This window comes from Somniosus microcephalus, chromosome 25, assembly GCF_052327205.1.
Source record: "Somniosus microcephalus isolate GS21.2 chromosome 25, FLI_Smic_1.0, whole genome shotgun sequence".
Taxonomy (NCBI): Eukaryota; Metazoa; Chordata; class Chondrichthyes; order Squaliformes; family Somniosidae; genus Somniosus; species Somniosus microcephalus.
Genome location: NC_141011.1, coordinates 39,793,665 through 39,809,507, shown reverse-complemented (window position 1 = coordinate 39,809,507; position 15,843 = coordinate 39,793,665). Strand labels below are relative to the sequence as shown.

At 46.8% G+C, this 15,843-nt stretch overlaps 1 protein-coding gene across 3 annotated transcripts in view; it reads left to right on the top strand.

Annotated features, from left to right (window-relative positions):
- Nucleotides 1-333: 333 nt before the first annotated feature.
- Nucleotides 334-15,843, top strand: part of rer1 (retention in endoplasmic reticulum sorting receptor 1) — a 43,237-nt gene continuing 27,727 nt past the window's right edge. The window contains exon 1 of one of the 3 annotated variants that reach the window (XM_085967252.1): nucleotides 334-511. In XM_085967252.1, coding sequence (XP_085823378.1) covers nucleotides 351-511 — 161 coding nt within the window. In that variant the 5' untranslated portion in view covers nucleotides 334-350. Of the gene's footprint in view, nucleotides 512-615; nucleotides 722-802; nucleotides 1,174-15,843 lie in introns of those variants that run through there. The other 2 variants (XM_085967255.1, XM_085967254.1) reach the window with 2 other exon arrangements.

Here is a 15,843-nt window from a genome sequence, read left to right as displayed (position 1 = left end):
ATGTTATAAAGCAGGAGGGCGAGATTAGCCTGGGTGTCTCATGTAAAGAAAAACATCGGTGAACACTTGATGTTTCTGTGTCTGCGCTTGAACATTCTACAAGGTCCCCACTCCAAATCCTGCAATTAACCCTGACACTGGCCCCAACAACCTTTTATAAGTTGATGAAGAATGACAATCATACATTTTAATGTAAAAATGTAACTCGCATTCAGAAAAGCACAGCCCCATGTGTTTAAGTGGGTTTGCAATCTGTCTCAGTCTTAGTGATGATAAAGCTCCCTGGGAGAAATACTCCAGAATGGCATCCTACAACTACCTCAATCCTCAGTGATTGACAAGTGAAGGCCATGTGGCCACATAGGCAACGGAGCCCAGCGCAATGGATGAGAGCCGATCGATGTTTGCCGGTGGGGGCAGTTAGGTCTGGCCGGGAGCGGGAGCGGGAGCGAGGCCGCAGTGACGTGTTCAGTTGGGGAGTGGAGGCCGCAGCGAGCGAGTGGCTGCTCAGGTGAGAGAGGCCGGGGAAGTGAGCGCGGGGAGCGGCGTGGGCCGCCTTAATCTGGCAACACCACGGAAAATACCCGAACTCTAAGGGTTGCGCGTCGCCGCCTTCTTTCCCTTCGGCCTCCCGCAGCGCTTTTTTTTGCCTCAGGGAAACGCTACGGCCTTTGACGGATCGAAAGACCGGACGTTGCCGGCGAGGGTGCGGTGCATGCCGGTACTTGTAGTTATATTGCGTCGCCGGTAGCTGCGTCCTTGCGATGTGACGTCAGAGGTGGACACCAAGTCCCAGCGTGCATTGGGGCGCCTGTAGGCCGCATAGATAATTTTTTCCTTACACATCAACCTGCCAGCATTATTGAATGAGAGTTGGACTTTTACGCTGCAGTTCATTCTTCTTTCAGCTTTGAACTCAATTGTACCGATTTTAAGAACGTTCTGGAGTTAAAAGGATACGAGAGTAAATCCCGAGCGGTGCATTGTGAGGGTGTAGTTCCTGACTTGCAAACGCTTATGGGAGGAGTGGACGGGAGGACTACAGTTCCCACAATGCGCCGCGGGGCCGGCGCCTGCATGGATCTTCTCTTACCTGTCTTCTGAGTGCTGTCAGTCGAGCCACGTTGCTTCCAATTGGTGTCTTAATAGTTGAAGCTCTCACCTTCTGCAGAGGTAAAGACCTCGGGCTGAGGCTATGACTAACTGTTTGCAGATGACAGGTGTTTCCTTTGTGGTGTCCTGAATCTTGGGTTTCAGTTTCAGAGAAAGGCAGATCTGTTGTAACTTTGGCATTTAAGGAAAGCTATTACAAATATAAAACCAATTTGATTTTTCACAGTCTGATATTCAAATCACCTAGTTTTGGGAGATGGTTCTTTTGCCATTGATTGTCCCATCATTTTGAGCAGTGCTGACAAGGGCAATGAGATGTGAGCTTTTTGTTGTCACCCATAGTTTTATTTGACCTCAGTCACTGTGACACGAACTCTTCAGTAACCAGTTCAGGGTTAATGTATATGAATTAACTTGCTGTACCACCGGATGTTGTAATCTCAAGAAAAGTACAAATTGCCTTTTTGAGCATTCTGATTTACTGTCTGAAATAGTTTTTCTATTTTTACTTTCTGTGGGGGTGGGGCACTTTGCTTCTTGTTCTAGAGATTAGTGAACGCTCATTGCCGTGTTTCAGTCTTCCCTTGTTTCCTTTTTTATTGTTGCTGTGCAGCTGTTAGAAGCATCCTGGGTGCATTTGTTGATTGTGACGTCAAGAACTGCTACTGGAGGAGTGATGTCGTACTCCAGTGATATCACTGTGAGAACATAGGAACAGGAGTGGGCCATTCAGCCCCTCGAGCCTTTTCTGGCATACAGTTGAATGATCTGTATCTTAACTCCATCTACCTGCCTTGGTTCCGTAGCCCTTAATGCCCTTGCCTAACAAAAATCTAACAATCTCAGTTTTGAAATTTTCAATTGATCCCCAGCCTGGACAGCTTTTTGGGAGTTAAATTGCACCAAAAATGTCCCTTCATGTTGTGTCCGACTTGCAATTTCTGTGAAAGAATATATTTAAGCTTGCTCAGTTCAGAATATACGCTCATCTCTTTATCTAGTAATTTATTATCAATAGGGCTTTGTGGATCTGCTACCACAGAGATTAAGATATTGGCAAATGCTATTACAAAAGCCAAAACAATGTAGGCACATAAAACACCACATAACTCGGCACACAGACCAGAGAATCCCAGATTGGATCACTGGTCTGTGCTGAGTTAGCCAGGCTCAGCCAGAGCAGCAGTTAGGACATTACAGTTGACAGTGCCCTGAGTGACAGCTCCTAATTGTTATCCAGTGATTCCTGCTGAAATCGTACCCCAAGCACGAGCCAGTGTCTTCGGCAGAGGGAGGGTGACAGAGAAAAGTAAACTGCTCCACTGTGTTTAATCTGCACTGAGCATTTTTTAAATATCTGAAATCATTTTCCATTTTTGAAAGTGTTAAGCTCCTGGTGGGTCTCTGTGTGGCCTTTTAACAGCTTTGAGTTATGGGCGAACAGGAGCAATCTGGACTGAATTAACACCGGCTGATCTAACTCTCACTTTAAGCGTATGGTTAACGGTTTCAAACCATTGCCATATCTTGAACACACTGGGATTTCTCAGTGAAACTCAGAATGTGCTAACTTCACATACTCAGTAACAGCAGTTAAGAATATTGCTGCTGATTTTTTTTTTAATATAATGCAGTGTGTGTTTTAGGTAATTCAGGGCAAGCTTTGAAAGGAAGCTCCAGGAATCCCATTGCCTGAAGTAAACTTTTATTGCAGCAAACTTGTGTGCCTCCACTTTCCTGAATTTCAAATGAGGAAATGTTGTTAATTATATGATTACTCAAGTTGTAAGAATCTGGAACATGGTATGATTACGTATAATTACACAGAAGTTACAACATGCAAGCAGGCCGTTCCCTCCCAACCAGCCCGTGTTGGTGTTTATCCTCCACATGAGCAGTATTCTAATCCCATGTGCCTGCTCCGTTCCCATAACCCTTTATCCCCCCTTTTCTTCAACCAATTATCTAATCTATTAAATCTTGACATGGTCTCTGTTTTGGTCCAGCTGGGTGGGACTGCACTCGCCTGGTTCCATTCTTATCGATCTAATCGTAGCCAGAAAATCACCTGCAGTGGCTTCTCTTCCCGCTCCCGCATCGTTACCTCTGGTGTCCCCCAAGGATCGATCCTTGGCCCCCCTCCTATTTCTCATCTACCTGCTGCCCCTTGGCGACATCATCCGAAAACGCAGCGTCAGTTTCCACGTGTACGCTGACGACACCCAGCTCTACCTCACTACCACTTCTCTTGACCCCTCCACTGTCTCTGATTTGTCAGACTGCTTGTCCGACATCCAGTACTGGATGAGCAGAAATTTTCTTCAATTAAATATTGGGAAGACCGAAGTCATTGTCCTCGGGCCTCGCCACAAACTCCGTTCCCTAGCCACTGACTCCATCCCTCTCCCTAGCATCTATCTGAGGCTGAACCACACTGTTTGCAACCTTGGTGTCATATTTGACCCTGAAATGAGCTTCCGACCACCTATCTGCAGCATAACTAAGACCGCCTATTTCCACCTCTGTAACATCGCCCGTCTCCGCCCTCGCCTCACCTCATCCGCTGCTGAAACGCTCATCCATGCCTTTGTTACCTCTAGACTTGACTATTCCAACGCACTCCTGGCTGGCCTCCCACATTCTACCCTACGTAAACTTGAGGTTATCCTAAACTCGGCTGCCCGTGTCCTAACCCGCACCAAGTCCCGTTCGCCCATCACCCCCGTGCTCACTGACCTACATTGGCTCCCGGTTAAGCAACGCCTTGATTTCAAAATTCTCATCCTTCTTTTCAAATCCCTCCATGGCCTCGCCCCTCCCTATCTCTGTAATCTCCTCGAGCCCCACAACCCCCGAGATATCTCTGCTCTTCAAATTCTGGCCTCTTGAGCATCCCTGATTTTCATCGCTCCACCATTGCCGGCCGTGCCTTCAGCTGTCTCAGCCCTAAACTCTGGAATTCCCTCCCTGAACCTCTCCGCCTCTCTACCTCTCTTTCCTCCTTTAAGACGCTTCTTAAAACCTTCCTCTTTGACCAAGCTTTTGGTCACCTTCCCTAATTTCTTATGTGGCTCGGTGTCAATTTTTTGTCATACTGCACTCACGTGCAGTGCCTTGGTCGTTTTACTACGTTAAAGGCACTATATAAATACAAGTTTTTGTTGTTCTTGATCTCATTGAATCTCATTGAAATGTATAAAATTCTGACAGGGCTAGACAGACTGGATGCAGGATGTTTCCCCTGGCTGGGGGGTCTAGAACAAGGGGTCACAGTCTCAGGATATGGGGTAGGACATTTAGGACTGAGATGAGGAGAAATTTCTTCACTCAGAGGGTGGTGAAGCTGTGGAATTCTCTACCACAGAAGGCTGTGGAGGCCAAGTCACTGAATATAGTTAAGAAGGAGATACTGTAGATAGATTTCTACACACAAAAGGCATCAAGGAGTATGGGGAGAGAGCGGGAATATGGTATTGAGATAGAGGATCAGCCATGATCATATTGAATGGCGGAGCAGGCTTGAAGGGCCGAATGGCCTCCTCCTGCTCCTATTTTTCTATGTTTCAATGTTTCTACCACTAACATGCATTCCACAGAATCACAGCCCTTTGTATAAAAAAAAAAGTTTCTCCTGCTCTATCCCAAATCTCTTAAAACCTTTAAGTCCTTCTTAATCTTTGCAGTAGGTTGGTGTTGCAGGTGTCGTTTATTGTTTAAAGATCCAGTGGCGGCATTTGAGAGAGAGCGTTGATATTCCTCCCTCAACCAACACCCCCAGAACAGGTTAACTGGCCATTTATGTCATTTGCCCTTTTGTGGGACCTTGCTGTGCACAAATTGACTGCTGCGTTTGCCTACATATCATTGTCTGCACGTCTAAGTATTTTGTTGGATGTGAAGCACATTGGGTTGCGGTGAGGACATGATAAAGTTCGATTTGAGTGCACATTCTTTCATTTCCTGCCATCCCTTAAAAAAGAGAATGATTGCTAGCAAGAGTGAACCTGACTTACCTGAGGCAGCTTGGGTGGAAACTTCTGACACCAAGCTGTTAATGAATGGCGATTGCTGTAGCAGACCAGGGAAAACGGAAGTAGTTGATATGGAATTAATGCTAGAGTCCATTATAAAAGATGTAATAGCAGAGCACTTGGAAAACAGTGACAGGATCGGACAAAGTCAACATGGATTTACAAAAGGTAAATCGTGCTTGACTAATCTACTGGAATTTTTTGAGGATGTAACTAGTAAAATAGATAAGGGAGAACCAGTGGATGTGGTGTATTTGGACTTTCAGAGGGCTTTCGATAGGGTCCCACATAAGAGATTAGCATGCAAAATTAAGGCACATGGGATTGGGGGCAAGGTATTGACTTGGATAGAGAACTGGTTGGCGGACAGAAGGCAAAGAGTTGGAATAAACGGGTCGTTTTCCGAGTGGCAGGCAGTGACTAGTGGGGTACCGCAAGGATCGGTCCTAGGATCCCAGCTGTTCACAATATATATTAATGATCTGGACGAGGGAATTGGATGTAATATCTCCAAATTTGCAGACGACACAAAGCTGGGTGGGAGGGTATGCTGTGAGGAGGATGTCGTGAAATTCCAGTACGATTTGGACAGGTTGGGTGATTGGGCAGAAACATGGCAAATGCACTATAATGTGGATAAATGTGAGGTTATCCACTTTGGTGGCAAAAACAGGAAGGCAGATTATTATTATTTGAATGGCAATAGATTGGGAGAAGGGGAAGTACAAAGAGACCTGGGTGTTCTTGTGCACCAGTCGCTGAAGGTAAGCATGCAGATGCAGCAGGCGGTTAAGAAGGCAAATGGTATGTTGGCCTTCGTAGCAAGAGGGTTCGAATACAGGAACAAGGATGTCTTGCTACAGTTGTACAGGGCCTTGGTGAGACCGCACCTTGAGTATTGTGTGCAGTTTTGGTCGCCTTACCTGAGGAAGGACGTTCTTGCCATGGAAGGAGTTCAGCGAAGATTCACCAGGCTGATACCTGGGATGGCAGGAATGACGTATGAGGAGAGATTGTGTCGATTGGGCTTATACTCACTGGAGTTTAGAAGATTGAGAGGGGATCTCATCGAAACCTATAAAATTCTGTCAGGCCTGGACAGACTTGATGCAGGAAGGATGTTTCTGATGGCCGGGGAGTCCAGAACCAGGGGTCATAGTCTAAGGATAAGGGGTAAGCCATTTAGGACTGAAATGAGGAGGAATTTCTTCACCCAGAGAGTGGTGAACCTGTGGAATTCTCTGCCACAGAGGGCGGTGGAGGCCAGTTCATTAAATATATTCAAGAAAGAGTTGGATATATTTCTTAAGGCTAAAGGGATCAAGGGATATGGGGAGAAGGCAGGGACAGGGTACTGAATTTGGATGATCAGCCATGATCTCATTGAATGGCGGAGCAGGCTCGAATGGCCTACTCCTGCTCCTATCTTCTATGTTTCTATTCAAAGTAAGGAATCTGTCTGGGAAGGGGAGAATACTTATAATGGACAACTTTAATTGCCCTGAATTTGATTGGATCTTTTTATCTATACTCTTTAAAGTGGAATATCGGTGGTGATATGTCAGAAGAGACAGTACATCGATGGAGCGAGTGAACGAGTGCTTCTTGATGCAGTGTATTCAGTAGGCAGGGGCTGCACGTGATCGGCTATTTAGCAGTCACTTTGACACGGTGGACGGCAGATAGATGGTGTTAAGAGACAGATCAGCCATGATCTAATTGAATGGCAGAACTGGCTTGAGGAGCTGAATGGCCGTCTCCTGTTTCTATGTTCCTATGGTCTTGGGGGACACTTGTGCAGCAGCGATCATGATCCCATTGAATTATAACCTGCGCTCTCGCCTCTGAGTCAGAAGGTTGCGGGTTCAAGTCCCACTCCAGAGACTGGAGCCCGTAATCCAGGCTGACACGCCAGTGCAGTGCTGAGGGAGTGCTGCACTGTTGGAGCTTCCGTCTTTCGGATGAGACGTTAAACCAAGGCCCCGTCTGCGCTCTCGGGTGGATGTAAAAGATCCCATGGCACTATTTCGAAGAAGGGCAGGGGTGTTCTCCCCGGTGTCCTGCCCAATATTTATTTCTCGACCAACATCACTGAAATAGATGATCTGGTCATTTATCTCATTGCTGTTTGTGGGAGCTTGCTGTGCACATATTGGCTGTCGCGTTTTCTACATTACAACAGTGACTACATTGTAAAAGCACAGTACTTCATGACTGTAAAGCACTTTGGAGCATCCCGAGGTTGTGAAAGACGCTATATAAATGCAAGTATTTGTTTCTTTTCTTTTAACTAACAAACTGCATTATGTAATTGTATAAAAGTTTGAGCGTGTCCTTCACACTTCAAAGTTTCCGAAGCATATTAAAGAATGGAATAATTCATGGTGCGGTTGATTACAGGTTAGTTTCCGTTGGTGAGAGGCGTTTGCCAAACATCCCTCATTAACACCAATGACACTAATTGTTCTTGGGACCTGTTCAGAGCATTTCCCCGCAAGGCATTGCGCCTTAAAAGGACAGGCCAGATTCGCACTTAAATATCACAACCGTGCTCCAACACAATGCCGCAAGAGATCTGCTAGTACATTTATTATGAAGTAACACTTGGGACTGGTGGTAATCTTGTCGGAGTGTAAATTGCTAAGCTTTGCTGACTTAGTTTATGATCTTGTATACAATTCAATAAGATTGCTGCCACGTAATCACTCCTGGGCATCCATTAACCTCCAAGAAATTAACTGGCTGCCATTCAATATCAATTATATTTTGATTTTGTTGCGGAAGCTGTAAATTGGATAACTAATTGCAACAAAACTGCTGGTGTTAGCTACGGGGCTGTGACCAACAGAATGCCTCGGTAATTAATGCTGGACTGCTGCTGTTGGTATTTATTACCGACCTCAGAGAGTGGAAGGTTTTGTGAGTACAGTGTCAGAAGTTACAGGTGATAACCAAGTTGTAGCAGGAAGCAGGACACTCTGAATGGTAAGATCCATTTACTAGAGCTGTAGAAACTGGACAGGGCACATGCAAATTACTTTTATTATTGAGAAATCTAATAGGTTAGCTAACGTTATAGCTTGTATAAGACTACTTGGGGTGGTGGGGGTTGGGGAAAGAGTACTGCTGCTGAATGTACAAATCCCAATCAGCTCTCCGTTTGGTATCCAGGACCTAAAGGATATTAGTCAGTGCTAACTGAAGCTTAGAACATAAGAACATAAGAAATAGGAGCAGGAGTAGGCCATTTGGCCCCTCGAGCCTGCTCCGCCATTCAGTAAGATCATGGCTGATCTTCTACCTCAACTCCACTTTCCTGTACTATCCCCATATCCTTGATTCCCTTAATATCCAAAAAATCTATCGATCTCTGTCTTGAATATACTCAACGACTGAGCCTCCACAGCCCTCTGGGGTAGAGAATTCCAAAGATTCACCACCCCGAGTGAAGAAATTTCTCCTCATCTCAGTCCTAAATGGCCGACCCCTGGTTCTAGACTCCCCAGCCAGGGGAAACATCTACCCTGTCAAGCCCAGTAAGAAACTCCAGAGAATATACGCCCAGTCTACTCAATCTCTCTCTCTCTCTCTCTCTCTCTCTCTCTCTCTCTCTCTCTCTCTCTCTCTCTCTCTCTCTCTCTCTCTCTCTCTCTCTCTCTCTCTCTCGAGACAATCCCCCCCCCCCCCCCCCCATCCCAGGAACCAGTCTGGTGAACCTTTGTTGCACTCCCTCTATGGCAAGTATATCCTCCTTAGGTAAGGAGACCAAAACTGTACACAATACTCCAGCTTCTTTGTGATGTCTTTGCTGTTGGTCAGAATCAAAATGCCAGCTCTCTGTGTGGTGTTGTAAAGATGGAGTAAAGCAATATGTTATCTTCTCCCATGTGGTACTGCTTTAAAGTATTTTGTCGTAACTAAGTGAACAGAGCATAGAAGGAAAGAGCTTGCATTTATATAGCACCTTTCAGAACATCAGGACGTCCCAAATCGCTTTTGAAGTGATGAACCTTCTGACTCGGAGGCGAGAGTACTACCACTGAGCCAAGGCTGACCCCTCCCCAAGTAGCCGTATACAAATTTAAGATTAAGAACAAAGGGAGAAGGTAAGAGAATTTTCTTTTACACCGAGGGTTGTTAGGACCTGAAATGCCTTGGAAGAATTTGTGGTGGCAGCAGAATCCATTTGCACTTTTAAAAGGAGAGTAGATAAACATTTTGGGGAAAAGAAAGGTATTGGGAAAATGCAAGGGAGTGGGGAAGAAGTGGCTAGTTTTTTCAGAGAGCTGGCACAAGCATGACGGGCCGAATGGCCCCCTTTTTGGGCTGTAAAATTCTGTGATTGAGGGGCCGGTACACAAAAGCTAGTAGACAGGTACAAAAACCAATCAGAGGCTAATGGAACGTTGGCCTTTATCTCAAGGGGGGCTGGAATACAAAGGGGAGGAAGTTGTGCTTCAGTTGTACAGAGCCTTGGTCAGAGCCCATCTGGACACTGCGTTCAGTTCTGGGCACCGCACCTCAGGAAGGAGATTGGCCTTAGAGGGAGTAATGATACCGGAGCTTAGAGAGTTGAACTGTGAGATCAAGTTGCATAAACTTGGTTTGTATTCCCTTGAGTATAGAAGATTGAGGGGTGATCTGATTGAGGTGTTTAAAATGTTAAAAGGATTCGATAGGGTAGATATGGAGACACTATTTCATCTGGTGGGGGAATTGCAAACAAGGGGCATAATCTTGAAAATAGAGCCAGGCTATTCAGGTGATGGGCCTTCAATAACCACAAAACTAGAAGTTATAGACTTAAACAAGTTGGCTTTTAATCACTAAGATCAGAGCTAACATCTCAACACGCCGACTGGTTCACAGGAATGAACCATACAGATCCTGGGATCTTTATGTAAGAGAAGTCAGGGGCGGAGCCAAGAGCCAAGACCTGGAACCTCCCAGGTTAGTCGGGAAAGAGGAAGTGAAACTATACACAGTGGGGGAGGGTAATATACATGAGTGCAAAACGAATACAGGATCAAGACAAACAGATTTCATTACATTCACCCCTTCTATAGATTTAGTCCATCGGGGTGATGTTTCTTAAAAGTTGGTATAAGTGAGTCTGTCAGGAGGTTTTGCAGTTCTCAGTGATCGGCGCAAAGCCGGTTGGGGTGCCTCTAGGGGAGTGGATTCTGGTTCCTCCGCAGTGTCTTCCAGGTTATCTGCAGTGTCCTCCAGGTTAAAGTTGGGTATTGATACCTCTGGGCGTCCTGTCTCTTTGTAGTGTAGGTCTTCATCGGGTAGTCTCCCATCGTTCTCTCCGCTCCCCGAGGGAGCGAGGTCTTTTATGGAAACAGTGTCCTCTCGCCCGTCAGAGTATATATTCGATATAGGCGTACTGAGGGTTTGCATGGAGGAGCTGTACCTTTTCCACAAGGGGATCCGTTTTATGGCCTCTCACGTGCTTCCGCAATAGTACTGTCCCCGGAGACGTCAGCCACGCGGGTAGAGATATGCCCGAGGTGGATTTCCGGGGGAAAACGAACATCTTTTCGTGAGGGGTAGCGTTAGTGGCAGTACATAACAGAGACCTTATGGAGTGGAGCACGTCTGGGAGGACTTCCTGCCAGCGGGAGGTTGGAAGGCCTTTTGACTTTAAGGCTAATGTGACAGCCTTCCAAACAGTAGCATTCTCCCTTTCCACTTGCCCATTACCCCGGGGGTTGTAGCTAGTGGTTCTGCTAGTGGCTATCCCCTTCGAGAGCAAGAACTGGCGCAGCTCGTCACTCATGAATGACGTCCCCCTATCGCTGTGTATGTAGTTCGGCATGCCAAACATGCAGAATAGATTACAGAGACACTTGATGACCGTGGCACTGGTCATGTCTGGGCAGGGAATGGCGAAGGGGAAGCGGGAATATTCATCAATGATATTGAGGAAGTATACGTTACGGTCGGCAGAGGGAAGGGGTCCCTTGAAGTCCAGACTTAGGCGCTCGAATGGCCGTGTGGCTTTGATAAGGTGTGCACGGTCAGGCCTGTAGAAACGAGGCTTGCATTCCGCACAGATGCGGCAGGCTCTGGTCATTGCCCTGACCTCCTCGATGGAGTGGGGCAGATTGCGGGACTTTATAAAATGGTATAGTCGGGTGACCCCTGGGTGACAGAGGTCGTTGTGGAGACCCTGTAATTTGTCCGTATGAATGCTGGCACACATTCCCCGCGATAGGGCGTCTGGGGGTTCATTAAGGGCTCCCAGCCTGTACATAATATCATAGTCGAATGTGGATAGTTCGATCCTCCACCTGAGTATTTTGTCATTCTTGATTTTCCCCCTTTGTTATTAAACATGAAAGCCACCGACCGCTGGTCGGTGAGCAGGGTGAAACGTTTGCCGGCTAGGTAGTGTCTCCAGTGCCGCACTGCCTCCACTATAGCCTGTGCCTCCTTCTCGACAGAAGAGTGCCTGATTTCAGGTCCCTGAAGGGTTCGGGAGAAGAAGGCCACAGGTCTCCCAGCCTGATTGAGGGTCGCAGCTAAGGCAAAGTCTGACGCATCGCTTTCGACTTGAAAGGGAATGCATTCGTCCACTGCACACACTGCAGCCCTTTCAATGTCCTGTTTAATACTGGTGAAAGCCTCCCGAGCTTCAGCTGATAGTGGGAAGGACGTTGATTTAATGAGGGGTCGGGCCTTATCAGAGTAATTGGGCACCCATTGGGCATAATACGAAAAAAATCCCAGGCACCTTTTTAAAGCTTTGGGATTGTGTGGCAGGGACAGTTCCTTTAGGGGGCGTAATCGGTCAGGGTCCGGTCCAATTACCCCATCTTCCACCACACAGCCGAGGATACAGAGACGGGTTGTGTTGAAGACATTTGTCTTCGTTGTAGGTTAGATTCAGCTTTAGGGCAGTTTTTAAAAATCTCGCACGATTTAGATCGTGGTCTTGCTGGTTGTGCCCGCAGATAGTGACATTGTCCAGATAGGGGTAGGTAGCTTGTAGTTTATTCTCGTCAACCATGCGGTCCATCTCACGTTGGAAGACCGAGACCCCATTTGTTACCCCGAAGGGCACTCTGAGAAAATGGTAGAGGCGCCCGTTCGCCTCGAAGGCGGTGTATGGGCGGTCCTCCGTTCTAATGGGGAGCTGGTGATACGCAGATTTGAGGTCGATAGTCGAGAAGACTCGGTATTGCGCAATCTGGTTGACCATTTCTGATATGCGGGGTAAAGGGTAGGCGTCCAGCTGGGTATAAATATTAACAGTCTGGCTGTAGTCAATTACCATCCGTTTCTTTTCGCTATTTTTAACTATGACTACTTGGGCACGCCACGGGCTGGTACTGCATTCAATAATGCCTTCCCGCAGGAGTCTGTCCACTTCCGCCTTGATAAAGTGTCTGTCTTCCAGACTGTACCGTCTACTTTTGGTCGCTATGGGCCTACAGTTCGGAGCGAGATTAGCGAATAAAGAGGGCGGGCTGATTTTTAAGGTTGATGGGCCACAGACTGTGAGTGGCGGCTGGGACCCGCCATATGCTAGCGTGACACTTTCGTGGTGGCACTGGAAGTCCAGGCCCAAGATTACATTAACAGAGTTCTGGCATCACGAGGAGTTTAAAATCCTTGTAGTCCGTGCCTTTTACAGTCAGTGTTACCACACAGTAGCCCAAAATGTCCGAAGTGTGGGGCTTAGCAGCCATAGCAATTCTGCTCCGTGTAGGGGTTACCGTTGATAAGTGCCGCCGTACCAGGCTAGGGTGGATAAAACTCTCGGTACTCCCACAGTCAATTAAACATTTTGTTAAATTCCCGTTTACCTGTATGCCCATCATGGATTTTGTCAACGGGTGTGGCCTGGATTGATCCACCGTGATCGAAGCCACTGTTAGGCCCTGGGCGGCCGTTGAGTCGGGAGAAGATGGCGGATCCCAAGATGGCGGCCCGCACGGCACGCACGAGGTGGTGACGGAGTTGGAAATCGGATTCCCCCTGCAGACTTTGCTAAAATGCCCCTTTTTCTTACATTTGAAGCATGTAGCGTCCTTCGCTGGGCATCGTTGTCTGGGGTGCTTGGCCTGGCCGCAGAAGTAGCATTTCGGGCCTCGAGACATTGCCGCTGTAGTAGGACTCCTGGGTGAACTTCTGTGTGGGGACTCCGGCGGCGTAGAGCTGGTCTGAGACCTGGATGGGGAAGATGGCTGATTCCAAGATGGCGGCCCCCTCGGCACGCATGAGGCGGTGAGGGCCGCATGGCCGGAAGAATAAGAGTCAGAGTTTCTCTGGGCCACGTCCAGCGATCGCGCAGTGGCCACTGCCTTTTTTAAGTCCAGGACCTCCTTCTCCAGCAGTCTCTGCCGGATATAATTCAATTTGAGGCCCGTGATGAAGGAATCGCGGACCAATTCGTCAGAGTACGCGTTGGCCGTCACGGCCTTGCAGTTACAGTCCCGGACCAGGTCCTTTTAGGCCCTGTAAGAAATCGTCCATTGATTCCTCTGGTCGCTGCCTGCGTGTAGCCAGCAGATGTCTGGCGTACACTTCGTTTACCGGCCTCTGGTATTGGGCCTTCAGGATAGTGATGGCCTCCGTGTAAGAGGTGGCGTCCCGGATGAACGAATAAATCCGATGACTTTCGCGAGTAGTCAGTAGACTCAGTTTATCTACCTCGCTAGCGGATGAGGCCCCCGCGAAGAGTTCGAAGCATTTGAGCCAGTGTCCAAATTGATTTGATGCTTCAGCAGAATGTGGATCCAAGTCCAGATGCTCTGGTTTTAGGAGTCGATCCATCCTAGTATTCTTTAGTGATTAAAATTGATGGGCCTTCAATAACCACAAAACTAGAAGTTATAGACTTAAACAAGTTGGCTTTTAATCACTAAGATCAGAGCTAACATCTCAACACGCCGACTGGTTCACAGGAATGAGTCATACAGATCCTGGGATCTTTATGTAAGAGAAGTCAGGGGCGGAGCCAAGAGCCAAGACCTGGAACCTCCCAGGTTAGTCGGGAAAGAGGAAGTGAAACTATACACAGTGGGGGAGGGTAATATACATGAGTGCAAAACGAATACAGGATCAAGACAAACAGATTTCATTACATCAAGAAAGAAATTCCATCGGATATACAGCACAGAAACAGGCGATTCGCCCCAACCAGTCCATGTCGGCGTTTATGCTCCACTCGAGCCACCTCCCGTCTTTCCTCATCTAACTCTATCAGTGTAACCCTCTATTCCCTTCTCCCGCATATGCTTATCTAGCTTCCTCTTAAATGCATCTATACTATTCGCCTCAACCACTCCCTGTGGTAGCGAGTTCCGCATTCTCACGATTCTCTGGGTAAAGAAGTTTCTTCTGAATTCCCTAATTGATTTCTTGGTGACTATCTTATATTGATGGCCTCTAGTTTTGCTCTTCCCCACAAGTGGAAACACTCTCTGTGTCAGGAAGCACATCTTCACACACAAGGTTGTAGAAATCTGGAACTCTCTCCCCCCCAAAAGGCTGTGGATACAGGGGAACAATTGGAGCTTTCAAGACTGAGATCGATAGATTTTTGTTAAGTAAGGGTATCAAGGGATATGGGGCAACGGCAGGTAAGTGGAGTTGAGGTACAGATCAGCCATGATCTAACTGAATGGCAGAGCAGGCTCAAGGGGCTGAATGGCCTACTCCTGTTCCTATATTAAAAATCCTGTAATACTGTTTCCCTTTGAAATGAGATCTCCCTCTTTTACCATTCAGTATCAGATTTAAGCTTCCTGCCATTTACACACTCTGCAGTAGAAATCTGTGCAGTTCCTTTTCCAGTCTGTTTGAAGCATAACTGGACATTCATTTTGGAATAGAATGGATTCTTGTTACCCACCTCTTCACTTTGCCCCTTAGAGTGATTCTTGGTGGAATTCAGTTCTTGGTGGAATTCAGTTAATATTTAGACCCAATTCCCAGATATGATAGGACAGAAATAAATTGATTTTTAAATCAACTGCTTTTAGTGGGAGAAACTGGCATTACTTGGCTCACTGACTTTCTAAGAATCACAGCAAAATCTTTATGAACCTTTCAGGTAAGCCCTGTGTTCCAAAGCGGCTCTTAATTAACCTCTGTTAGAAGAATTGGTTGCTGTTGTTCGGAATTCAGCCCTATATTGAAATAAATGGGAGGATGAACTTTATTCCTGGATTAATCTTGCTCTTAAGGTAGAATTTGCAGTAACCAGTGATAATCTTGGGCACAACCAGTGTGTGAATAATTAACAGGAGTTTAAAGGTTGCAAGTTAAGCTTAAAGTTAAGGAACAGTTCAGAGTCGTTTTAAAATACTGCCATTTAACTCTGGTGAATTGGTACACGTCCAGTAATGGCTTACAGTTATCACGTAAAGGGAAAACTCTCATTAATGTTATAAACCAAATCCATTTCACTGCTGTAAGTGTTATCAAAAAACAAATCACCGGAATTACAGCACAGAAGGAGCCCTTTCAGCCCACAGTGCCGATCCCGCCGCCAGCTCTTCAATCCGGGCTGTCTACTTTAATCCCATTCCCCTGGCTCTTCCCGTACCTCTTTATATTCTTCCTTTGCAGGTAGTTACCCAGTTGGTTTTTAACTGATATTCAGTCTCTGCCTCTGTATCTATCCCCCTGAGGTAAAGCATTCCTTGTTTCCCTCTAGGTGAAAACACTTCTAATTTCCCCCTTT